Source organism: Sander vitreus, unplaced genomic scaffold (assembly GCF_031162955.1).
Source record: "Sander vitreus isolate 19-12246 unplaced genomic scaffold, sanVit1 ctg548_0, whole genome shotgun sequence".
Lineage (NCBI taxonomy): Eukaryota > Metazoa > Chordata > Actinopteri > Perciformes > Percidae > Sander > Sander vitreus.
Genome location: NW_027595647.1, coordinates 1996 through 27500, shown reverse-complemented (window position 1 = coordinate 27500; position 25505 = coordinate 1996). Strand labels below are relative to the sequence as shown.

The 25505-nt window shown below is 41.7% G+C and overlaps 2 protein-coding genes across 6 annotated transcripts in view; both read right to left on the bottom strand.

Annotated features, from left to right (window-relative positions):
• The window catches only part of LOC144514358 (integrin alpha-3-like), a gene marked incomplete at its 3' end in the record, with an annotated part of 8559 nt that extends 5884 nt beyond the window's left edge, over positions 1-2675 (bottom strand). The window contains exons 1-2 of the mRNA XM_078245500.1: positions 2275-2675; positions 1874-2043 (exon numbers count right to left, since the gene is read on the bottom strand). Of these exons, the coding sequence (XP_078101626.1) occupies positions 1874-2043; positions 2275-2295 (191 nt within the window). The remainder of the gene's footprint in view (positions 1-1873; positions 2044-2274) is intronic.
• Positions 2676-4678: 2003 nt separating this feature from the next.
• Positions 4679-22656, bottom strand: LOC144514357 (globoside alpha-1,3-N-acetylgalactosaminyltransferase 1-like). 5 transcript variants are annotated; one of them, XM_078245495.1, is made up of 12 exons: positions 22575-22656; positions 20179-20356; positions 17858-17887; positions 16519-16575; positions 14323-14379; positions 14120-14140; positions 13919-13951; positions 12576-12710; positions 10270-10402; positions 8049-8244; positions 6522-6741; positions 4679-6428 (listed from the first exon to the last, which is right to left on the bottom strand). In XM_078245495.1, the coding sequence occupies exons 2-12, from the start codon at positions 20241-20243 to the stop codon at positions 6287-6289; spliced, it is 1089 nt and encodes a 362-aa protein (XP_078101621.1). In that variant the 5' UTR covers positions 20244-20356; positions 22575-22656; the 3' UTR covers positions 4679-6286. The 5 variants fall into 5 exon arrangements, with proteins under 5 accessions (XP_078101621.1, XP_078101620.1, XP_078101622.1 ...); XM_078245494.1 differs by lacking the exon at positions 22575-22656 and adding an exon at positions 22343-22568; XM_078245496.1 differs by lacking the exons at positions 14120-14140; positions 22575-22656 and adding an exon at positions 22343-22568.
• Positions 22657-25505: the final 2849 nt, after the last annotated feature.

The following is a 25505-nucleotide window of genomic DNA, read 5'->3' as shown; positions in this document are numbered from 1 at the left end:
CTGCTGCACATGACGCTAGTTAACACTATACTCAACAGCAGCTAAGGTTAGCCTACTGCTAGCTAGTTAACACTATACTCAACAGCAGCTAACGTTAGCCTACCACTAGCTAGTTAACACTATACTCAACAGCAGCTAACGTTAGCCTACCGCTAGCTAGTTAACACTATACTCAACAGCAGCTAACGTTAGCCTACCGCTAGCTAGTTAACACTATACTCAACAGCAGCTAAGGTTAGCCTACCGCTAGCTAGTTAACACTATACTCGACAGCAGCTAAGGTTAGCCTACCGCTTGCTAGTTAACACTATACTCGACAGCAGCTAAGGTTAGCCTACCGCTAGCTAGTTAACACGATACTCGACAGCAGCTAAGGTTAGCCTACCGCTAGCTAGTTAACACTATACTCAACAGCAGCTAAGGTTAGCCTACCGCTAGCTAGTTAACACTATACTCAACAGCAGCTAAGGTTAGCCTACCGCTAGCTAGTTAACACTATACTCGACAGCAGCTAAGGTTAGCCTACCACTAGCTAGTTAACACTATACTCAACAGCAGCTAAGGTTAGCCTACCACTAGCTAGTTAACACTATACTCAACAGCAGCTAACGTTAGCCTACCTCTAGCTAGTTAACACTATACTCAACAGCAGCTAACGTTAGCCTACCGCTAGCTAGTAGCTGGATTAAACAGGGTTAAATGCTGACAGCTAACACTAAACGGTGTAAAGTGTGACTGTGTTTTACTGTAGAGGATTCAACACCGGGATGTAACAATCTGCAGCTGCTGTCGGAGAAACAACACAGACGCTGCGTTCAATGAAACTGGTAAACTACAGCCTCATGGTGCATTTGAAGTTATTGTAAATGTCCTTTATCATCTGGTGGTTGTTTTTGTCGTTCAACAGCAATTTACTAGTGAAATAAGTTATTGTTATTGTTATACATTATTATTAAATCATTTAATGTTGACCATATGGCCTTAGCAATAAACAAGCTGTTCTTTAATGTCACCAACTGTTGTTTAGTACCTTTTTATTTCTTTTCTTTTTTTACTTTCTTAAAAAGTATCAGTTCAGGCACCGTTAATTATGTATGTGATTAATTTCGATTAATTAATCACAGAGTATGTAATATATATGTATGTATATATATATATACTCGTACCACATTGGTCTGTAGTATTCTCTCTACTACTGCAGTACTTTTACAGGGAAGTACCATTCCTACCATTAGTACCATAATGAAACATGTATCACCTATTTTGTACTACAATATGTACTGATTGTACGAACGATGACCCAGTGAAACTATGAGTATCTTGTGTGTGGCTGATCTAAAGTAACGTTTCAATGGTATTTCACCATAAATTAGTTTTTTGAACCAATGACTGTGCAAGATTTCTTTAAAGATATGAATGCACAATGCAATGTTGTGAACATTGGACAGCCTGTTACAAGTGATGATCGTTTTGAGTTTTGTGTCTAGAGTTTTGAAAAATGACGTCAAGGTTCTGAAATTAGTAGCAAAGTGATTGTAAAAAACTGTAATTATTGACATGTTTTATAGCCTCACACTGCCAGAATGATCTCCACAAACAACACAAACTTAGTAGACGATGGAGGCAGCTCCCATCGGGTTCTGGGAGGTCAAATGTCTGGTTGTACTCAGATGATCTTCTTAAAGTGTGGTGGTCTGATAGTTAGTGTGTTACCTGATCTGCCTCCATCTCTTAGTGTGTCTGTGGGGTCCGTGTTTCACAGGAAATCACCAACGCTAGGGGTACAAAGTCAATGTAGAGATGCCAATAGCTGGTAGGTGGTGCAAATTACTCAGACAGACAGACAGACAGAGAGACAGACAGGTGGACTCACAGGTAGCTGTCTGTCTGCAGGTCTTGATGCAGAGCGACAGAAAGTCCAAACAGACTTCCGTCTCCGCCTGTCTTCAGCAGCGGGAACGCCGTGTCGAGGTTAAACGCCGAGCACAGACTGACGCACACACTCAGCAGCACACACGCACAGGTCGCCATGGAGACACACACCTGGGAGGACGACAACAACAACAACAACAACAACAAGTGCCTGTCAGACAGGTGGAGATGAAGTCTGATGTATGAAAACAGCTGTTGAGTGTGTTAGTGTTGCAGCAGCTGGACTGGGAGAGGATTTGGACGCTGATATTTCTGCTTCTGACAAAGAAACATAGAAACATCACAGACACACAGCCCAGTCTGAACAGAAAGACAACACAAGAAGAGGAAGAGGAGTCAAACCTGGACCTGCTGCTTCTTCATGGAGATTAATTGAATGTTTCTCCGCAGGTTTGATTCCCGCTGAGCTCCGTCTGACTGCTGCTCCGTCTGCCGACCGACCGACCGACCGACCGACCGACTGATCTGATCTGATCTGAGCGCGCTCAGACGGCTCTGCCTCTCTCTCTCTCTCTCTCTCTCTCTCTCTCTCTCTCTCTCTCTCTCTCTCTCTCTCTCTCTCTCTCTCTCTCTCTGTATCTCTCTCTCTCTCTCTCTCTCTCTCTCTCTCTCTCTCTCTCTCTCTCTCTGTCTCTCTTTCTGTCTCTCTCTCTCTCTCTCTCTGTGTGTGTGTGTGTGTGTCTCTCTCTGTGTGTGTCTCTCTCTCTCTCTGTGTCTCTCTTTCTGTGTGTGTCTCTCTCTCTCATTCTCATTCTTCAGGCACCCTGAAATGAAATCATATCCCTCTCTCCGCCCGCCCACACACGCCCACACACACACACACACACACACACACACACACACACACACACACACACACACACACACACACACACACGGGCGTGCGAGGGCACCTTGATTTTATCTCTACACACACGTCTGTTTTAATTTGTTTGTGTGTGTGTGTGTGTGTGTGTCTGTGTGTGTCGGTCTGTAGTGTGTGTGTGTGTGTGTGTGTGTGTGTGTGTGTGTGTCTGTGTGTGTGTGGGTCTGTATGTGTATGTGTGTGTGTGTGTGTGTCTGTGTCTGTGGGTCTGTATGTGTGTGTGTGTGTGTGTGTGTGTGTGTGTGTGTGTGTGTGTGTCTGTGTGTATGTGTGTCTGTGTGTGTGGGTCTGTATGTGTGTGTGTGTGTGTGTGTGTGTCTGTGTGTGTGGGTCTGTATGTATGTGTGTGTGTGTAAGTTTTACCTTATATGTGCTGATTTTTAGACTGCTCTCCCACACACACTTCCTGTCTTTGTGATTACTTCCTCTTTTCCGTTTCTCCTTTTTCTGATTTTCAGAACCCCCCCCCCCCACACACACACACACACACACACAGTTATCTGATGCAGCTACAATAGCCAATCAGACTCGACAAAGCGGAGAAAAAGCAGCTGATCAAAGCTTCCTCTCTGCACCTGTTTCTTTATCCGTCTGATATTTAATTTCTGTTTGAATATAGTCACACACATCTTACTCCGTACACGTTAACACTCCTTTAGAAGCCAACATAACAGTCAGAGCCCACCAGGTCACATTCTGATCCTGTTCATTGGGTCAGTTATCTCTTTCTGTTATTGCAATACAAACTGGAACCCACCGTCCTCTACTATCACACATATACATACATAGTCTAGTCTAGTATGTGCTTAATGTGTCCTCTGGGACTCTTCTCCTCTCTCATCTTCTCTCTCGTCTCCTCTCTCTCCTGTCTCCTCTTGTCTCCTCATGTCTCCTCTCTCATGTCTGCATGGACTGCTTTAAAGTCTTTGTCATCATCTGTGCCTGCTTGTTTGTATGTCTTACTCCTTTTTGCTCAGGCCTGCTGTCATTATAGATGTAATGTGATTCATTTTAATGGAACCATTGTATTTTAGGATGCTCATTGTCAGCTGGCCGGGGACAACAGCAGGAAATGAGCCGTAGAGGCTAAAGCTGCTCCTTTTACTGTATAGTTAATTATACATTATAATAAACTAATGTACATGTAGCTTTCCTGCTCGCTGTCAAACAATCACAGAAAAACAGATGTGTTAAACATTTCTACAGTAAAGCCTTGTAATAATAATCCTGTTTCTTTAATAAGGTCTGCATGTGTCTCCCCAATAACAACATGAAAACATTTGATTTTGACGAGCCGCTACCCAGAACGTAGACGAGTCCTCACAATGTGCATCATCATCTCTCGCTGAATCTCAAACTCATTTCCAAGCAGCTTGCTTTGCTACAAATACTTGGTTACATTAAAAAAGCAGGTTTTCAAACCAAAACACCTTGGTTTTCAGAGCTGGTTTAGAAATGAATATCTTCTGCTGCTGTTTCCCAGCCCCTAAAACACAGACATTTGGAAAGAGTTTGGCTTTAAATACTGCGGGTTGCTTTGCAGTCTGCATCAATAATGCAAAAAAAGCATCAAAACCCTTTTAAGGGACAAAACCTTAATAGCTGCCACAACAATAAAAACGGCCAAAATGTTAAAAAAAAAAAAAAGCCACATACATACAAAAAGTCGGTGTACAAATATATGGGAAGATATTTCTTCTTCTGTTTTTACGTTTTCTTTTGAAGATTATTTGAAGGTTTCTTTAGCTAAATGTCTGAGTTTCAGGCTACATCCACACTGCTACGTTTCTGATTATTTAGTTTGAATGTTATGCCTTCACATATCACAACATTTGACTTCATTTCTATCAACTTTACAGAAACAGAATCAATAGTTGGAAATCTGAAACCAAGGATTATTTTATTTCAGTATGGAACACAAACACCTGAGAGGAAGACAGACAGCCCTTAAATTAAGAATTATCATCATGTTGGGCAAATTATAGACAAAACAACAAGAGCCCTGCAGAGTTCATCCAACATCTTCACAGTAATTAAAAGGGAAAGTTTAAAATAGCAGCTACTTAGCTTAGCATAAAGACTGGAAACAAGGGAAACAGCCTAACCTGAAACTTTTCTTACCCGGAGTGTTTAAATAAGCCAAGTTGAGTCTGTCCTCCCCTGAACCCCCCAACCCCCACCCAGTTTGTTCAAGCATCATTCTGACCTATATTTAGGTTTGTAGTGGCGGCGCCCTCTAGTGGCCGTAGTAGTCCTGATTATATATATTATTATTAAATCTGACGACTGAGACTTTGAGGGGTTGAGACCGAGTCAACACCAGACCAGTGCCAGACAGCCAGAGTCTTCTTCTGTCACCTACATTGTCGTTGAGAGTGTGTGTTAAGGGGGGCAGGGAGAGGGGGAGAGACCTTCAACAAGTGGCCTTGTGTGCGGTCTCGAACACTGGTTTCCCGTGACTCATTTTAAGCCGATCCCTGATGTTTTACTCACCTTAAGTAAGTGAGGTAAGTTAAGTATTTTCCTGCCTGAAACTAAAACAGTTTTAAACAGCAACCTTTTTATTAAATAAAAATACATTCTCATGAATAGGTTCGTATGATATCGCATGAAAACTTATGCAAAACATTTCTATTAGAGGGTAGGAATAAACCTCGGATACAGCCAGATGGAGGAGTGGTTTAAGAGTGCATTGGCTGTAAGAAGATAGATGTAAGAGAAAAGAAGCTTCGGGTGAAACGCAGGAGGGAAATGGACAGCCTGAGCTTTGGAGTGAAAGGTTGAGAAGCAGCACATAGACACAGACTGCCTGTTTTCCCTTTCTCTGCGCCCTCAGCACGGCGATGTGAAACAGAAATCAACAGATAAAGTTACCGCCAGGTAAACAACGCCACGACGCGGTACGCACACAAGGCAAGAGAGCGGATGCATTTGATTTTTATAGGAAAGAGTTAAAATATTTAGCTTTGTAAAGTTTCTTCAATGTGCCAAATGACATAAATTATTACTAGCATCCTAGCTATCCTGCTAATGCTAACTATCCAAAATATTAAATAAATACGCCTGTCTAACATGTTTTCAACAGTGGAGGAAAAGCTGGGAGCTTCAAAGTGAACTCTGGCTTTTAAAATAGGGCTAGGTATCGCCAGTGGATTAGTGTCTGTGTCGAGCACTGGAACAAACTCAGAGATAATTGTTCCCATCAGACACTTAGACCCAGAAACATGTTGGTCCAGATGCGACCAAAGTTTCCCTTTAAAAGGTTTACCCCTGGCGTCCACACTGCTGCCCACATTTGGTTTGAAAACTCTGGGGTTGCTTCGTAGTGTTGACCAATACACGACACAAAAATGCGGGAAAAAAGTGTCAAAACCTTGCTTTGCAAAGATAAAGGAGAGCGAAGTCACACAGCCTCTGTGAGTGTCAGTCGGTTCAGTCCGGTTTGGTTTGGTCCAGTTTAGTCTGGTTCAGTTTGGTTTGGTCCGCCTCTCAGACGTTGGGTCGGATATCAGCGTAGTTCTTGATAACTCCAGAAAATCTGACGGTTTTAACTTCGGGGTTTCTGGGTTTGAAGTCCTGCCAAAGATACTCCGGAGACAAAACCTTGCTGGGTTTATTGATCCACATGTACCTGAACACAAAGGAGACAGGAAGTACAGTCAGTACTCATTCAAAAATGAAATAATAACATGAAGCTATAACTGAATAATAGAACCTGTCCTACCTGTTGAGGTGACTCTCTTCCTGCCAGGCGGCCTCGATGCCATTCTTGGCGTCCTCCTCGAAGTTGGAGCGGCAGGTGTTGGCGAGCAGGTAAACTTCCTCCAGGATGCCTCCGAATGCACCCCCGCAGTAGTAGAAGTCGCCCTCGCCGTGAGCCACGTAGGCTTTGGACGCCGACTGACGCTCGTACGGGAACTTGCCGCGATCGTCCAGGTAGTAACCTGAATATACAAGTCACAATAAAATGGATATATATATATATATATATTTATATATAAAAAAAAAAAACAAACACAAATGTAAACATTTAAAAAAAAAATAATAATAATTATAAAGAACGTACAGTGGCTTGCATAATTTTACACATATCTCATGATTGGCATGGGGTACTTTCCATAAAATCATCTCTCAATGCAAATCAAACCAGCTATTAGACTAACAAATACAACCATGTTAATCTCTAGGTATGGTGAAGGGTATGTGATGATGTGGGGGGTATGGTGAAGGGTATGTGATGATGTGGGGGTATGGTGAAGGGTATGTGATGATGGGGGGGTATGGTGAAGGGTATGTGATGATGTGGGGGGTATGGTGAAGGGTATGTGATGATGTGGGGGGTATGGTGAAGGGTATGTGATGATGTGGGGGGGTATGGTGAAGGGTATGTGATGATGTGGGGGTATGGTGAAGGGTATGTGATGATGTGGGTGTATGGTTAAGGGTATGTGATGATGTGGGTGTATGGTGAAGGGTATGTGATGATGGGGGGGGGGTATGGTGAAGGGTATGTGATGATGGGGGGGTATGGTGAAGGGTATGTGATGATGGGGGGGTATGGTGAAGGGTATGTGATGATGGGGGGGGGGTATGGTGAAGGGTATGTGATGATGGGGGGGGGGTATGGTGAAGGGTATGTGATGATGTGGGGGGGTATGGTGAAGGGTATGTGATGATGGGGGGGGTATGGTGAAGGGTATGTGATGATGGGGGGGGGGTATGGTGAAGGGTATGTGATGATGTGGGGGGTATGGTGAAGGGTATGTGATGATGGGGGGGTATGGTGAAGGGTATGTGATGATGGGGGGGGGGTATGGTGAAGGGTATGTGATGATGTGGGGGGCCAAGGGAACTTTATCAGGATCATAGTATCCTGGATCCATGAAATAACTGGCCTTTCAAAATAAAAGTCTGCCTGCCTCTATGGGAATTTAACATAGAGGTGTACTGACTTATGCCCCCTGTATTTTAAGGAAGAACATTTATTTATTTACGATACATTATTCATTCACGACGAAGAAAATTGGTGTCCTTAAAGGTTGAATTTTTCCTAATATTTCTAATTAAGGCATTAAGATCAATTTTCAAAAGATGTTTTTTTATTCCTCTTTTTAGTCAACTTTAGCATGAGTGTGTAAAGTTATGCAAGCAACTGTATATAAAAACAACAATATCAATGTATACAATATGTGAAACATAAAAAATATAAAATATGAAAAAGAAATAAAAAAAAATACAAAAAACGGCTGACCTGGATGTATGACTGCGACCAGTCCGCCCAGCGACTCGGCCCCCCAGCGGTCGTGGAACTTCGAGTCCACGTCCAGACAGAAGATGTAGTCGCTATTTTTACGGAGCTGCTCTTCTATCAGCTTCTGGATCAGCTCCATCCTTCGGGCAGAGATCTCCTGCCAACGCTTCGAGCTGGGCACTGAACGCACCGTCAGCTGCAGCGGGAAAAGAACACGCAGTGGGGATCAAACCTCCGAACAACAACACAGGGCCTTGTTGTGCGTTTGGTTGGTTTTTTTCCCCACCATAGACATGCATGCTGGGTAACTAGGACTTCAGTTGAAAATTAGCCGTCTGGCTAACACTGGCGCATTTACAGAAATGTTGATTAATGTGCATTGTCCTAACAAAATAAATAAATCTAAAATATGCAATACACTTATCCACGCCCACATACATACGTGTACACACACACACACGCGCACACACATTTCCCCAAAACAAGTAGTCCAGCTAACAGTCACACTCAGTAACTATCACATTATAAATAACCCACAATCTAAAACTTGTTCGTACAATATATTTTTGTAGAAAAACAATTATAAAACACAATATGAATATTGTTAAACAGTGCAAGACTTATAGTTACTTTGCAGTACTTTCCTAACCCTAACCCTAGCTGAACAACTGCTAGAGAGGCCAGCTGGACAGGAAGAGGCTGGGGACCGTTTGGGTTTTTACGATACTGTTAAAAAACAGTGGCAGTGCCTAAACGGTGCCTGAACCAAGACTTTAAAAAAAGAAGAGCACAAAATGACAGTCAATGACATTAAAGCGTAACTCTCGCCAAAATGCAACCTAGGGTCTTTTTGTGAATGTCAAAATCACTATTTTTAAAACACTAAGAAGGCTCAACATGAGACTTTGCTCCAAGTATCACCAGGGCTCTACACCTTAACCAAAGCACTGACAACATTGGTTGTGTTCAGAGTTTACTAAGCGGAAACGAGCGGAAACAGTTGTTGAGCAGCAGCTCCAGCAGCCATCTTGTCAGTCAAAAAGTGTTGATCTCCGAATGTGAATGAACAGACTCCATAGGAGGAAATGTCATTCTTATATGAGGCTCCTTTTTCAACTACAAGGTCAATATTGTTTTTCACTAACGACAAAACAACTAATTATCCTTACATTTATATGGAACTAAACTTTAGGAGCTTTCCATCTTTACTCTCCTCCCCGTTACGTTGACTCTCCTCCCCGTTACGTTGACTCTCCTCCCCGTTACGTTGACTCTCCTCCCTGTTACGTTGACTCTCCTCCCTGTTACGTTGACTCTCCTCCCTGTTACGTTGACTCTCCTCCCCGTTACGTTGACTCTCCTCCCTGTTACGTTGACTCTCCTCCCCGTTACTCAATGATCGACTCTTTTTGACTGGCGAGATGGCAGCGAGCAGAAACAACTGCTAAAGTGAGTTACTGAAAACCTTTTTTAGTAAACTCTGTGAACACAACCAATGTTGTCAGTGCTTTGGTTAAGGTGTAGAGCCCCTGGTGATACTTGGAGCAAAGTCTCATGTTGAGCCTTCTTAGTGTTTTAAAAATAGAGATTTTGATGCGATTCAAAAGGCCATTTGACTGAAAAACAAGAATACGGTAAATCTTAAAAGTGGCGTTTCTGTCCTAATTATGCTTTTAACCTAAGGTTTGACTCGGGTACATTCTCAAAAAGACCCTTGGTTGCATTTTGGCGAGAGTTACGCTTTAAAGAGAGGTTGTTTACTGCCACCTGCCCCCAAGTGTAACGTTAGCTAGTGTCACGTGCAGCGATGCTTCTGTTGCCTGTAACGTTTCAGACCACCAGAGGGCAGCGCAGGAAGTTAAGAGGCACTGAAATCTGCGTTGTCATTGGGTCTAGTAGCCGTTTAGGAGACGGGCCATATTGGCACAGAGTTTCAGAACCCAACCCTACTGTTGGTCAAACAAACAGGACATTTAAAGATGTCACTTTGGACTCTGAAAACCAGGACATTTTTCAATGTTTTCTGAAATGTTTTGTTATCAACAATCAAATCTATTAATCACAAAAATAATCTGCAGATTAATGAATAAAAATAACTTTTTTGCAGCTGAAGTTCAGATCAGCAGAAGAGATTATTATTGTTTTGTCCTTGACTGAATTATTATCCTATTGACACCAGGTTTTGATACCAACCGTGGAAAGGAACCAGGACTCAGTTTACCTGTCTGCCAACGGCCATGTTGACTTTGGGCACCTCTTTTGGACGATCGGTGAACACGTAAACGTGCACGTTGAAGCCGACAAAGAAGTGCTGCTCTGCTGTCTCCAGGAAGTTCTTCAGGAACATGATGTACCTGTGCAAAAGGGTCAAAGGTCAGACAGGAGCGCTGCGGTCAGGGCGGCGGGGAAACCACAGCCGTGCGTTCAAGGAGGCATGGAAACCACAACCCTGCGTTCAGGGTGGCTTAGAAACCACAGTGCTGCGTTCAGGGTGGCGTGGAACAGGGGCGGAGCAAGAGGTTGTAAACATTCGGGGCTCAGCCCAACATTGCTACATTTACAGCAGAAATATAAACTAATGTTCAAGATAACAGAACACCTAAATATTGTTTGGGAAAAACATGACAGTTGCAGAGGAAACAAATTCATCCTGTTTACACTCTCTCTCTCTGTATCAATTGTTCTCCAATTGTTCTCATTTTTCTGAAACCAGAACACAACTGTTGAGGACCATTTTCCCTCCTGCTCCCCGAAGAGAGGCAGAAACTGTCTGATGTTTCTGTTTCTATAAGTCCCATAACATAGGTAGGGTTGTTGCGTTGATTTGCCGGTACAGTCAGAGAGACTGCGGGGAAATGACAAAGTTGAAGTTATTTTAAAACCCTCCGGTAGCACTTTATAATAACTATCCATAATTCATCATGTGTTAGCATTAGTTATCTATTAGTTAATGGTTTGTTCATTATTATGTATTTATTGTTCATACATAGTTCATCATTAGTAAAGCATTTGTTCACACAGTTATAAATGGTTTGTTCATAATAAACAAGCCTATTAGTTAATGGTTTGTTAATCATTATTCATTTATTGTTCATACATAATTCATCATCAGTAAAGCATTTGTTCACATAGTTATGAATGGTTTGTTCATAGTAAATAAGCCTATCTTGAAAAATGTTTGTAAGTACATGATTTATACTTAACAAAAAATGAAAACCATTTATAAATGAAATCATTTTCCCATTATAAACCAGTTCATAGCAAACTATTACTAAATGCTTTGTTCATCATTTGTAAAGCATTGCTCCTATGTTAATTCTCATAAATAAAGCATTTGTATACACACTCATAAATGGTTTGTTCATAGTAAATAAGGCTCTCAATAATTATAAGTTTATAAATAGAAGTTTGACACTTAAGTATTGCAAAAACCATTGGTAAATTAAATAATGTTCCCTTTATAAACTATCTACAAACTATTAGTAATTTCTTTGTTTATCATTTGTAAAGCATAGTTCCTACATTCATTCTAATCAGTAAAGCATTAGTAAACACAGTTAGTAAATGGTTGGTCTATAGTAAGCTCATGTAAAATGTTTATCAGTTGATGTTTTTAATAATTCCTAAATGATGCATTAACCATTTGTAAATGAAGTAATTTTACCATTATTAACGAGGTACTCAGGAATGTATAAGGTCGGTTAAAACTAGGAAGTTAATGATTAACAGACTATCTACACCTACATTTGTTCATGCCTTAAATAAAATTTTATGATTTAGAAAAAGGCCTAAACTAATAGCTGAGGTGTTAACACATCTGTTACAAATACTTACCAATAATGTACTCCATGATTAACTCATGAGTTACTACTGGTTAGTTAAGTATATTGTGTGAGCCCATCTAAAGTGAGTACTTTCTATGTTTTACAAAGCATTTAGAAATGAGGTGTGATCTATCTAATGATTCTATCTATTGGTTATGGAAAGTAATGCTCCTTTTCAACACTATTGCTAGCTGTGGGTATTTTGTTGAATGAATGTACAAGTTGTGAGTTTAATTGTTTAACTGGAGTTTATGTAACTTTAAAGAGGCTAATGTTTAGTGCATTCTTTCTACTGTTACCAGTGCAGGGAGGATAAATAAGCACGCATGTCTTAATGCCTCTAGATTACAACACTGTAGCTTAAGTTATGGGAAAATAATACAATTTGAGGAGATTTTTACATGCAATTTATGCAATTATATTAAGAATAGTGTTAATGTTACTAAGGTAGGTTCCATACAACTTGAATTAGAAATGTATTTTTTGTATAAAGGTTACCTATTAATATAAATGTACTTTTGATACCTGAAAGGGATTTATATACTTTTGATACTTAAGAGAAGAAATTTAAGAACGGTTGTACAACTGAAGAGAGATTTAGATATTTCAATATGGGTTAACTGAAATATCACTTCCGGTCCAGAAAGGGATACTGGATCACATCGATCACGGGGAAACCTTGGTGCTGTGATGTCATACTTACTTTCCGACAGCGAACACGGTGACTGCAATGCTGATTTTCTTTTGCTTGTAGATGCTGTCGAGGAGAACTGGGTTAAAGGTTCCCTCCCAGACGATCGGAGCCAGCCAGGGAGTCACGGCCACCACGTCCGTACGGCTGCCAAACAAAACCGTTAAAAGAGTCACACCGTTAACAGTCGCACCGTTAACACACAGAGTCGCACCGTTAACACAGTCGCACCGTTAACACAGTCGCACCGTTAACACACACACACACAGTCGCACCGTTAACACAGTCGCACTGCTAACACACAGAGTCGCACCGCTAACACAGTCGCACCGTACACACACACACAGTCGCACCGTTAACACAGTCGCACCGTTAACACACACACACAGTCGCACCGTTAACACAGTCGCACCGTTAACACACAGAGTCGCACCGTTAACACAGTCGCACCGTTAACACACAGAGTCGCACCGTTAACACAGTCGCACCGTTAACACACAGAGTCGCACCGTTAACACAGTCGGACCGTTAACACACAGAGTCGCACCGTTAACACAGTCGCACCGTTAACACACACACACAGTCGAACCGTTCACACAGAGTCACATCAACAGCAAACAGCAACAACAGGGAAGCATTTATACACTGACAGCTGTGTGACACCCTGCCTGAAATGGGGATCTTGACTCTCCTTTCTTTAACGCTCTCTTTTTGTGTTTTAGGCGTCAGGGTCCTTTAAAGCTTTAGTGCGTAACTTTTTGAAATGACTGAACATCCGTTACATTCAAGCCATTACCAAATGAGTTGCTACCAAGCTAATTAAGATTATCAGCTCCACACAACTCTCTCTGGATTTCTCAGTGTGACTATGTTCAGGAGATTGTGGCGTCCGGCGACTTTCCCGAAAAGCTCGAGTGAAGATAATGATCTCTTCTGAAGAGTCGGTCATGTTTTTTTTAATCGTCCGTGTCCTCCTCAGTTACCAGTAACTGTATGGAGGAGGGGGTGGGGGTGAAGGCTTGCATCATGTGAAAGCGCCGACAGTGTTGTCATTACTTAAAACTCCTCATGGGGACAACAGAAACTACGCACTATAGCTTTAAATAACGCCACGTGGCATCTGACCTGTGTGTCGTTTAAACTGAAACGTTAAGAGGCATAAAGATGTTTTGGATAAATGTTTTCTACTCGTTTCCTGCTATTTTGTCCTTATTTGTGTTCAACTTTTGATGTGAGGTTTGGTCCGTCATGTGACTTTCCCTGTTTACACTAATCATGTGACGACATATGCATATTGACCATGTGATCACTTGCCAAGAAGATATTAAAGGATTTGGAAACAGTGAGACACTCACCCCTTCACGATGCTCGGCTGGCTGTACTGCAGACTGAAACACAAACAGTTTCCTCATCAGAACGCTGTTAACACTGCTAGCACCATTAGCTCTGCCATCACCACTGTGACACAGTCGTTCTGTCCTAGTTGGCCAGTGTAAACCGTGCTCCCCCTGCTAACCACTAGCTAACCGTTAGCACAACCATTGTTTTGTACTCACTGCGCAGTGACCGCCAGGTTCCTGTGTGTCAAAGCATGTTTATTTGAATAGGGACTACTACTAAGACAATGTACAGCATCACAGCATTTATAGCTATTGCTAACCTACTCAGAGTTCAGTTCTAGTTTTCTTGCAGTTTTTATTTGGTTACAAAAGGTCTGTCTCTATGTCGGTCTGTCCGTAAATGTGATGAAGATACTCACTGGTCAGGAGTTTCCAGGTGGAACACGTAACCAGTAGGGATGACATAAGTAGGAACTCTACATACACACACACACACACACACACACACACACATTAACAAATGAAGACCGAGATATTTATTTCATGATTTAGTTCCTGATTATTTGTTTCTGATTTATGAGTTTGTTTCTTTATCCAACATTTTTTTTCTAAAATATTCAAACTTGTTTTCATAAAAAAGAGGCAGCAGAACTTTTCTTCAGTATCAGAGTAACTCGGCCTCTAGTATCAGAGTAACTCGGCCTCTAGTATCAGAGTAACTCATTGAGAGTTGTAGTTCCTCCCAGCAGCCACCAGGTGTCAGCGGTCAGCTGACTTTGGTGCAGGTGCGTAGCCAATAATGGGCCAGGGTGGCACTGGCCTGCCCACTTTACTCACTGGCCCGTCCAGCCAAGTTTGATCAAAATACATTTTGTTATGAAAAATATTCAAATGTATGCAAAAAATAAGAAATAATAAAAGAACTAGCTAGTTGTGTGTTTAATGTGTATTTTCTTCTGATTAAAACAAAACTGTTTAAACCATAGAATCAAACGCCTTTGGAACGTAGGTGGTTGCTACGGTAACAACAGGCAGACTCTCCGGGCTGCCTTCAGCAGCTAACGTTAGCTAGCTGGCTTTTTAGACAGTGTACCATGGATGTGTTAAGCAATGTACGGTTTAAAGTTACCGCGACAACAATGGCTTCTCTTTAAAGTGGTATGGACAGTTTTGGTGGATGGAATACAGTGAAAATAAGGAGGAGCTGTTCTGCAGCATGTGCAGACATTTCCCCAGCAGAGCTGACAGCCAATCAGAGAGAGAGGAGGCCCTCACAGAGGTAACATTAAGTCAGAAATGTGTTTCACGCTTCTTGTGTTATTAATTAAGTAACCTAACCTAGTAACCTTCCTATTTAGTAAGAAATGGTGAACACTGATCATGGCTTCTAGCTGAAAGGCGTTTGTCTTTTGCCCACATTAAATAAGAAAATAACTTATCTGTGAGTGACGTAGTTTTTAGTTTTCTTTGATCCTGTCACTGTCGTGGACTCCATACACTGTCTAAGATTTGGTGTCTTGCTGGCCACTTTTCATTATATCTTTCATAATTCAAACAATGTTTGGCTGGAGGTTTTCATTATTTGATTTTCTTTTACTGCTGGTAGCCATTTGCTGCTGACGGTCTGACCATAGTCCTGAAGCATACAGATAGGGTATGTTACATGTGTGATTTCTGTCTGATGTAGGCTGTTCTATGTCATGCAGTATGTAAACTCCTCTGCTGTGTGGGTTCAAGTTTAGTTGCCACTTTGTGCTATAAAATGGTTCATTTTATAACAGTGCTGTGCAGAGCCAATGCTGCTGGTTCTGCCGGTGCAAATATATTCTAGCCTGAATAGGTTAAAAATCGACAGGTTTTTGTATATATTGTTGTGTACAAACTTTTTAGACTGAGCTTTGTTGGTTGAGCATGTTGTAGACAGTACTGCTATTGCCGTTGTAATGCAGTATGTTGGAAGGTAAAATCGTTGCTGTTTTTTCAGTTTGTTCTTTTTGCTACTTCGTCTTTTTGAAAATGGCCCACTCACTTTTGTACCGGCCCGCCCAAAATACTATTTCTGCCTACGCCACTGCTTTGGTGTCAGCTGACTGGTTGTTGTTCCTCCCAGCAGCCACCAGGTGTCAGCAGATTGTAGTTCTATATAAAACAGGTCTTTAAGTGTTTATAGCAGACTATAATCAGATCTGAAGATTGTTAGTGGCTTTATGACCAACTATAACTCCTACTGCTGTATAAACAGATAGTAAAAGATCATATCATGACTTGTCTTCAGATTTAAGAACCCATAAACCAATCAGCTTTGTGTTAGAAGTTATAGTTCTTCTCTGTGTATTACTCTCCAGCTGTCACTGTGAAAAGGAAACATTTCCCGCTGTTTTCTGACAGGAACACAACAATAGTTCACGGAGAAGTTCTTGAAGCTGCAGCTCAACTCTTTGGACTAAAGGTGCCCAATGTGGGGCTCACTCTGCAGTCACACTCTGACTGTGCTTCGGTCTGTGTGTGTGTGTGTGTGTGTGTGTGTGTGTGTGTGGAAAAGGTCAGGGTCAGTTAGTTAGTTGACGTTTTAAAGATGTATAACGTGTCTGATAATCTCAGACACAGTTACTGACCTGTCCTTTGGTTCGGAAGTCCAACAGCTGGTAGGACATGGTGACACGATGACTCTGCTACTCTCACAGACAGACAGACAGACAGACAGACAGACAGACAGACAGACAGACACACCAAGACGTTAACACACAAAGGGGAAGTGTAGACAACATCAAGTCGTTGATAGGTCAGAGGTGAGGCTGAGAACAGCTGTAACTCATCCATGGTATCCCATGGTAACACAGCTGGACTAGTTTTCTGATTCTCCTCCTTCCAGATTTCAGTCTCACAACCCTAACAGCTACTTCCTCCTTCTACCTTCAGCAACTTTCATGGAGATGAAGCCTCACTTTGTGTGTGTGAGACTGGGTGTGTGTGTGTCTCTGTCTGTGTGTGTCTCTGTGTGTGTGTGTGTGTGTCTGTCTGTCTGTGTGACTGGGTGTGTGTATCTCTGTCTGTGTGTGTGTGTCTGTCTGTGTCTCTCCGTCTGTGTGTGTGTGTGTGTGTCCGTCTGTGTGTCTGTGTCTGTGTGTGTGTGTGTGTGTGTGTGTGTGTGTGTGTGTGTGTGTGTGTGTGTGTGTGTGTGTGTGTATATGTGTGTCTGTATGTATGTGTGTGTCTGTGTGTGTGACTGGGTATATGTGTGTCTCTGTCTGTCTGTCTGTGTGTCTCTGTCTGTCTGTGTGTGTGTGTGTGTGTGTGTGTGTGTGTGTGTCTCTCCGTCTGTGTGTGTGTGTGTGTGTGTCTCCGTCTGTGTCTGTGTGTGTGTGTCTCTCTGTGTGTGTCTCTGTCTGTCTGTGTGTGTGTGTGTGTGTGTGTGTGTGTGTGTGTGTGTGTGTGTGTGTGTGTGTGTGAGACTGGGTGCAGCTGTTTGTTCAGTATAAGTAAACCCTAACCTGCCTTCTTCAAACATTGACCTGTAATGGACCACGCCCTGCAGGCTGCAGGATCTTACCACACTGTAGCAGTCCAGTTTGCATATTGAACTGACATTACCATTTCAATAAAGAGGCCAAACACGTCCATAGCGTCTTGTCTATTGTGTTGTTGGTGTTCTCAACACCTGTCAAGTTTCTCCAGAATGTTTCTCACATACCTCAGATTACAGTACCAACCAGTTCCTAGGGAGTGTCTGTGTGTATGTCTGTGTGTGTGTGTGTGTGTGTGTGTGTGTGTGTGTGTGTGTGTGTATGTATGTGTATGTATGTGTATGTATGTGTCTGTGTGTGTGACTGGGTATATGTGTGTGTGACTGGGTGTATGTGTCTTTATCTGTCTGTCTGTGTGTCTCTGTCTGTCTGTCTGTCTGTCTGTGTGTCTGTGTGTCTGTCTGTCTGTGTGTGTGTCTGTGTCTGTTACCTGGACTGGGTCAGGTAGTAGTACAGAACTCTGTGGGTTCAAAGAGAAACACAACAAATCATTAACATTAATAATCCATAAGAAGTGATCAGATCATATTTACTGAATGTTTTCAGGTCAACTTGTTAGATGTGAATATTTTCTTGGTGGAGCCATGGCGCTTCACGTTGGACACTAAAGCTGCACGGAGACTCAACATGAAGGCAGATCCTGCACTACAGCGTTCTGGATGTTTCTATAGCTTCACACTGCTGACATACTACAACAGAAACCCTACAATACATGCTAACCCATGCTAACGTGGCTCCATGTCAACGCTAACAAACTCCACACTCACTTCCTGTGTGATCAGCTGGGATTTCACCCTGAACGCTTTTGAACAGTTTGACCAGTCTGGATCAACACCTTCCTCTCTCTGCGTGTTTCTCTTCTCAAATCTCTCCTTTCTTTTCAGGAAAATACCTTGTAGCTAGCGAGCTACACGCTGAAAATATCAATCTTCAATTATGAAGAATATGTTTAGGACATTTCTTCTCTAACTGGGAGGTTTATAAAGAATATGTTAGATCATTTCCTCTCTAACTGGGAGGTTTATAAAGAATATGTTAGATCATTTCCTCTCTAACTGGGAGGTTTTAATAAGAATATGATAGATCATTTTCTCTCTAACTGGGAGGTTTATAAAGAATATGTTAGATCATTTCCTCTCTAACTGGGAGGTTTATAAAGAATATGTTAGATCATTTCCTCTCTAACTGGGAGGTTTCATAAGAATATGTTAGATCATTTCCTCTCTAACTGGGAGGTTTTATAAGAATATGATAGATCATTTCCTCTCTAACTGGGAGGTTTTATAAAGAATATGTTAGATCATTTCCTCTCTAACTGGGAGGTTTATAAAAGAATATGTTAGATCATTTCCTCTCTAACTGGGAGGTTTATAAAGAATATGTTAGATCATTTCCTCTCTAACTGGGAGGTTTGAATAAGAATATGTTAGATCATTTCCTCTCTAACTGGGAGGTTTTAATAAGAATATGATAGATCATTTCCTCTCTAACTGGGAGGTTTTAATAAGAATATGATAGATCATTTCCTCTCTAACTGGGAGGTTTCATAAAGAATATGTTAGATCATTTCCTCTCTAACTGGGAGGTTTTAATAAGAATATGTTAGATCATTTCCTCTCTAACTGGGAGGTTTATAAAGAATATGATAGATCATTTCCTCTCTAACTGGGAGGTTTTAATAAGAATATGTTAGATCATTTCCTCTCTAACTGGGAGGTTTTATAAAGAATATGATAGATCATTTCCTCTCTAACTGGGAGGTTTTAATAAGAATATGATAGATCATTTCCTCTCTAACTGGGAGGTTTTAATAAGAATATGTTAGATCATTTCCTCTCTAACTGGGAGGTTTTAATAAGAATATGTTAGATCATTTCCTCTCTAACTGGGAGGTTTTAATAAGAATATGTTAGATCATTTCCTCTCTAACTGGGAGGTTTTAATAAGAATATGTTAGATCATTTCCTCTCTAACTGGGAGGTTTTAATAAGAATATGTTAGATCATTTCCTCTCTAACTGGGAGGTTTTAATAAGAATATGTTAGATCATTTCCTCTCTAACTGGGAGGTTTTAATAAGAATATGTTAGATCATTTCCTCTCTAACTGGGAGGTTTATAAAGAATATATTTTTTCAGTTCCTAGAACATAACGTTCCTAGTTCTTTTCTCGTGTTCCGACTGGACCAATTTGGGGATTATTAAGTTCCTCTGACCACAGTACCTGTAACTCTTTCAGCTCCTACTTCAGGGCAGGGTCTTTTCCATTTTCCCTTTCCCGTATAGGAACCCTTGGTGACCTAGGTCTACATTGATTGGTCCAACTTCTAAGTCATGCACACGGCCTTTTGTGTTCACGGCCATCTTAAATCACACCGGTTGACATTCTTGTGAAATTGTTTGTGATGATAACAATTGTGTTATCATCACAAAAGGTCACTCCCTTACCCCTCCCACCAGTTCCTACGGCCACTTGGCCGGTGTGAATGCAAATGGAATGGTTTTTTTTTGGGGGGGGTAGTAGTTAGTAGAACTGTTTAGAAGTGGACTGTTCCTAGAACTACGTTCCTCTAACTACTTGGTCGGAAAGAGGCTAATGTTCCCCCAAAACCAGTTCCTTCCTGAGACTATTTAGCAGAGGCACCGTCGCTGCGTCTGGAGCTCAGCGCCGCCCAGGACCATTGGGATTGGTTTAAAGAAATGCAAATAAACCAGGAGAGTTTAAGTAAACCAGAAGTGGTATATAAACTCACACCATCAGCAGCAGAGTCAGCAGGATGGCAGGCACAGCTTTACTGTTCATCGCATACATCTGCATCGCAGTCTCTGATGTCTCAGAAAGTCTCTGATGTCTCCGTGGCTCTCTGTGGGTCTCTGATAGTCCTGGTGGTTCTGGTCCAGTTCAGTCTGCAGGTTCAGGAGTTCCAGGATCTACAGGCAGAGAGAGAGACAGAGAAACTGATATTTAGGGTCATGTCAGATTCCTATGAAACATGGATGTTAATGTTTATGTTGTATTATTGGCATAGCCATCTGATTTAGATATATGCAAACATGAAAAACCGGGCCGGCTGTTAAACAGTAAGTCCACCCGACTCCCTTGGAACAGGATCAGATCTAGATCAAGATCATTAAGTTTTCATTTTTACTCAAAATAACCGCTGTGAAAGTTATGAAAAGATGTCTGAGACATATTTCAGGTGGTTTGATGTCAATCTATTCAGAAATGAGAAACGTGTTGAAATAATAACCTTTAAATATGCATGTAATAGACAATAGGTCACTTTTGAGGATGCTAAGGGATTTGCTAAAGACGTTTTCACAAACTAACAGCTGTGAAAGTTGTGAGAGTATGTCTGAAACATACAGGGCTCATTTCGGTCTTTTGTCACGCACTCCCGCCACACGTATTTCTCACGCAGAAAAACCAGCCACTTATCAGCCAATCAAAAAAAAAGAAAGGGGCTACACAATAGCCAATCAGAAAATAGCACTATTGTATCTGGGTAAGGTTTAACGCAACAACCAATGAAAAAAAATCATAGAGCAGCATACAGACACTTCCCTAAACTGTCTCATTCAGAGACCAGAGACCCAAACGAGGCTCTGAGTCTGTCAGACGGTCTGAGATCTACCGTATCAGCAGACTATGGTGCAGGTAGATTATTTTCTGAAATATAGTGACTATTATAACTTTATTTTTCCTCAAAATATCACAACTCCTCCAAATCTCAGAGAACACAGATGGGATGAGTTATATTTTGAATGTGCACAAAGTTTTGAACATGAGCAGAAATCTTGCTCAAACTTAATATACAGTCCAGGGGTTTATTAATAAATTAAAATGAATGAATGTATCATTGAGGTGAATAATTGTCATATGCACATTAAGGAGGTTACTTCCTCAACAAAAGATGCCAAAGAGGAGGGAGGAGTAACTGATGCTAGGCTACATGTGTGCTGACTCAGATACAATTAGACAAGTCGATCCAAAGGAGAATACATAGATGAAAGCAATACAGAATGCCTGAGAGCCTTATTGTAATATATTCCATTATGTTTCATATTTGGATTGTAATCTATGTTTCCCGTTACATAAAGATATTTCCAGCATAAATTGATTCAGAAAAATGCAGAAATAAGTGCATAATAATTCACCAGAATGCAGGAAATGAAGGGTTTAATGCTCAAAATTAAAAATGAACCGCCCCCCCCCCCATCATTAGTCACCATGTGGAAATGGAATAAATACTTTGGATTTGGTTGAATTGTCAGTGCCATGTGTCAAATATTTTCTTCTGCAAGTCTGAGCAATTATTAATAACAACAAAGACACTAATAATAAGAAACCCCCCCATTCCCGCGATCCGTCCAACCCGCCCCCCCTCTTTGACCCCCTGACGGAGAAAATGTCACTCTTGCCTGTCTTCAAAACCTGAGAGCCCTGAACATATAAGAGGTGATTTCATGTCAATATATTCAGAAATGAGAAAATTACCATCTTGAAATGTGCACAAACCATTATTTGCTGTATATTTTCTAGGCTATTTTAAAAGTTTCTACTAACTTACAAGTGTGAAACGTTTAAGGGCTGTAACTTTCTTTAACGGAAGTGGTTTGAGATTCCTTATGTCCTTAACTACCTCTACAGTGACGGGCGCGTTGGACAGACCTTCAGTTCTTTGAGCGCTAAACTGCGTCGTCATTTTTGGTGATTTGGAGTTAACTAAAACTGTGAAACGTCTGTCTAAATAAGCTCTCCAACATACCCTGAAACTGGGGGAGACTGAAGTACTGACACGGACCTACTGAAGGTAACATCCGCGAAAACCGACGAATGTCAAACATTAAACTAACTTCACCTCGGTGCTTTCTGTACCAGACTTCACAGATGCCTCGGGTCTGTAACTGACTAACCTTGTTGATCTGAAGTCTGCAGCCCACCACCACCTGCGACCCGGGTCCGGTGTGTGACGCCACCCCGCTCCACGGTCAATAATAGGTTCTTTTTGGTCGTCTTCAGGACGTCTGGCCGCCACACTTAACTTTATTTCCGCGTCTAGAGCAGAACACAGCGCGAGACACCCGGAAACAGCTGCGGCGGAGAGAAACAGCCAGAAACAGAAAACCGTCCAAGTCGGACACTCACCGTGAGCGCGCGCCCCTCCCAGACACTGGCCGTCAACAGGAAGTGGAATGTTACAACTGGAAACCGCCGCCGCCCTTCCCTCCTCTCCCCTCCCCTCCCCTCCTCTCCTCTGAGGCTCTGCCCCCCCAACTTTACCTTACCCTTACTGCAGGTGATAGGCGGTGACGTCAGCAGGTGATTTCCTGCAGGAAACCCAGGAAAAGAAGGAGTACCCCTCCACATGTTACATAACATATTCATATACCCTATTAATCACCGCGGTGCTAGATGGGCCCACATGGACTTTCCCTGCACATTTTGTAAACAATATTGAAACAATGTCTTATCTTTTCTTTGATGGTGAAATATTCAAAAGATTTGGGACAGATTTGAAGTCTCCTATTTTGTGTACTCCTTTACCCTTAAAGAGATCATGTGTTTCTATGATAATTCAGGAAACGGGGCTCTGGAGTAATTCATTTCATCATCTCTGTATGACACATTTCATATTCACCACCGACATAACTGTCTAACTGTTTAACTCATCTCCATATTTTGTACCTTTTCTCTTAGAAATGAAATCTGAAAGTCACTTTAACCATTGGATAACAATAGAAGTATTAACATTGTGGAAAATGAAATCTCTGACTAATGTACATTTGTTTTCATGTACCTCATTTTATTGATTTTTTTATGTAATGATTACCACTTGCATTGCTTCATACGTTCATTTTGTTCACCTGATGTTCACTCTGAAAAATGAAAAACGTACTGTTAAACATAATCGATCTTCCCACAGACTTGACTTACTGTTTGGACTGCAAGGACACACACATATTATATATATATATATATATATATATATATATATATATATATATATATATATATATATATATATACACATACATACACACACTCTATCTATCCACACACTATAATTAGAATATAGACAACTAATGAAAATCCCAAATCCAGTATCTCAGAAAATTATATTACTTAAGACCAATACAAAAAAAGGATTTTTTTTTTTAGAAATGTTGGCCAACTGAAAAGTATGAGCATGAAAAGTATGAGCATGTACAGCACTCAGTACTTAGTTGGGGCTCCTTTTGCCTGAATTACTGCAGCATGGCCCAGGTTGCTCTGATAGTGGCCTTCAGCTCTTCTGCATTGTTGGGTCTGGAGCATCGCATCTTCCTCTTCACAATACCCCATAGATTTTCTATGGGGTTAAGGTCAGGAGAGTTTGCTGGCCAATTAAGAACAGGGATACCATGGTCCTTAAACCAGGTACTGGTAGTTTTGGCACTGTGTGCAGGTGCCAAGTCCTGTTGGAAAATGAAATCTGCATCTCCATAAAGTTGGTCAGCAGCAGGAAGCATGAAGTACTCTAAAACTTCCTGGTAGACGGCTGCGTTGACCCTGGACCTCAGAAAACACAGTGGACCAACACCAGCAGATGACATGGCACCCAAACCATCACTGACTGTGGAAACTTTACGCTGAACTTCAAGCAATGTGGATTCTGTGCTTCTCCGCTCTTCCTCCAGACTCTGGGACCTTGATTTCCAAAGGAAATGTAAAATGTACTTTCATCAGAGAACATAACTTTGGACCACTCAGCAGCAGTCCAGTCCTTTTTGTCTTTAGCCCTGGCGAGACACTTCTGACGCTGTGTCTTGTTCAGGAGTGGCTTGACACAAGGAATGCGACAGCTGAAACCCATGTCTTGCATACGTCTGTGCGTGGTGGTTCTTGAAGCACTGACTCCAGCTGCAGTCCACTCTTTGTGAATCCCCCCCACATTTTTGAATGGGTTTAGTTTCACCATCCTCTCCAGGGTGCGGTTATCCCTATTGCTTGTACACTTTTTTCTACCACATCTTTTCCTTCCCTTCGCCTCTCTATTAATGTGCTTGGACACAGAGCTCTGTGAACAGCCAGCCTCTTTAGCAATGACCTTTTGTGTCTTGCCCTCCTTGTGCAAGGTGCCAATGGTTGTCTTTTGGACAGCTGTCCAGTCAGCAGTCTTCCCCATGATTGTGTAGCCTACAGAACTAGACTGAGAGACCATTTAAAGGCCTTTGCAGGTGTTTTGAGTTAATTAGCTGAGTAGAGTGGTACCAGGTGTCTTCTTTTCTGAGATACTGAATTTGGGGTTTTCATTAGTTGTCAGTTCTAATCATCAAAAGTAAAAGAAATAAACACTTGAAATATATCAGTCTGTGTGGAATGAATGTATACATTATACAAGTTTCACTTTTTGAATGCCCATCCATCCATCCATCCATCCATCCATCTTCATCCGCTTATCCGGGGTCGGGTCGCGGGGGTAGCAGCTCCAGCAGGGGACCCCAAACTTCCCTTTCCCGGGCCACATTAACCAGCTTACTGGTTACACTTTTGAATGGAATTACGTAAATAAATCAACTTTTTCATGATATTCTAATTATATGACCAGCACCTGTATCTTACAGAAGGACCCCACTGTGTACTACTGACTGAGGAAAACATACTTCTACATTTACGTTACAGAGAAATGTTACTGGTTACGTTGCAGATTCAGATTCTACTTACAAAATATCACATTAAAATAAGGGCGTACTCACACTTGGACCAGTCGCCTCTAAATGCGCCGAGCACCCAGCTAGCATGCACTCACACTGCAATTAAACATTCAGGCCACAGCACGCTTAGGTCATTATGATGCTGGACTCGCCGTTAATCTGCATGGTAAGAACCAGACCCGGGCACGTTTAGCGATACACTGATGCGTACCATACAGTCCTACCGGACAGTCTGAGAGATCACACCAGTCAAATGAACGGACTCTGGGGTGAACGTGCTCGGGCTGTTTAACTGGGCCAAGTGTGATGCCTCATTAGCACAACCTGTGGGACGCACAATACTGCAGAATTTCTGTTTGGGTCTGTTTATTCATTAATCCTA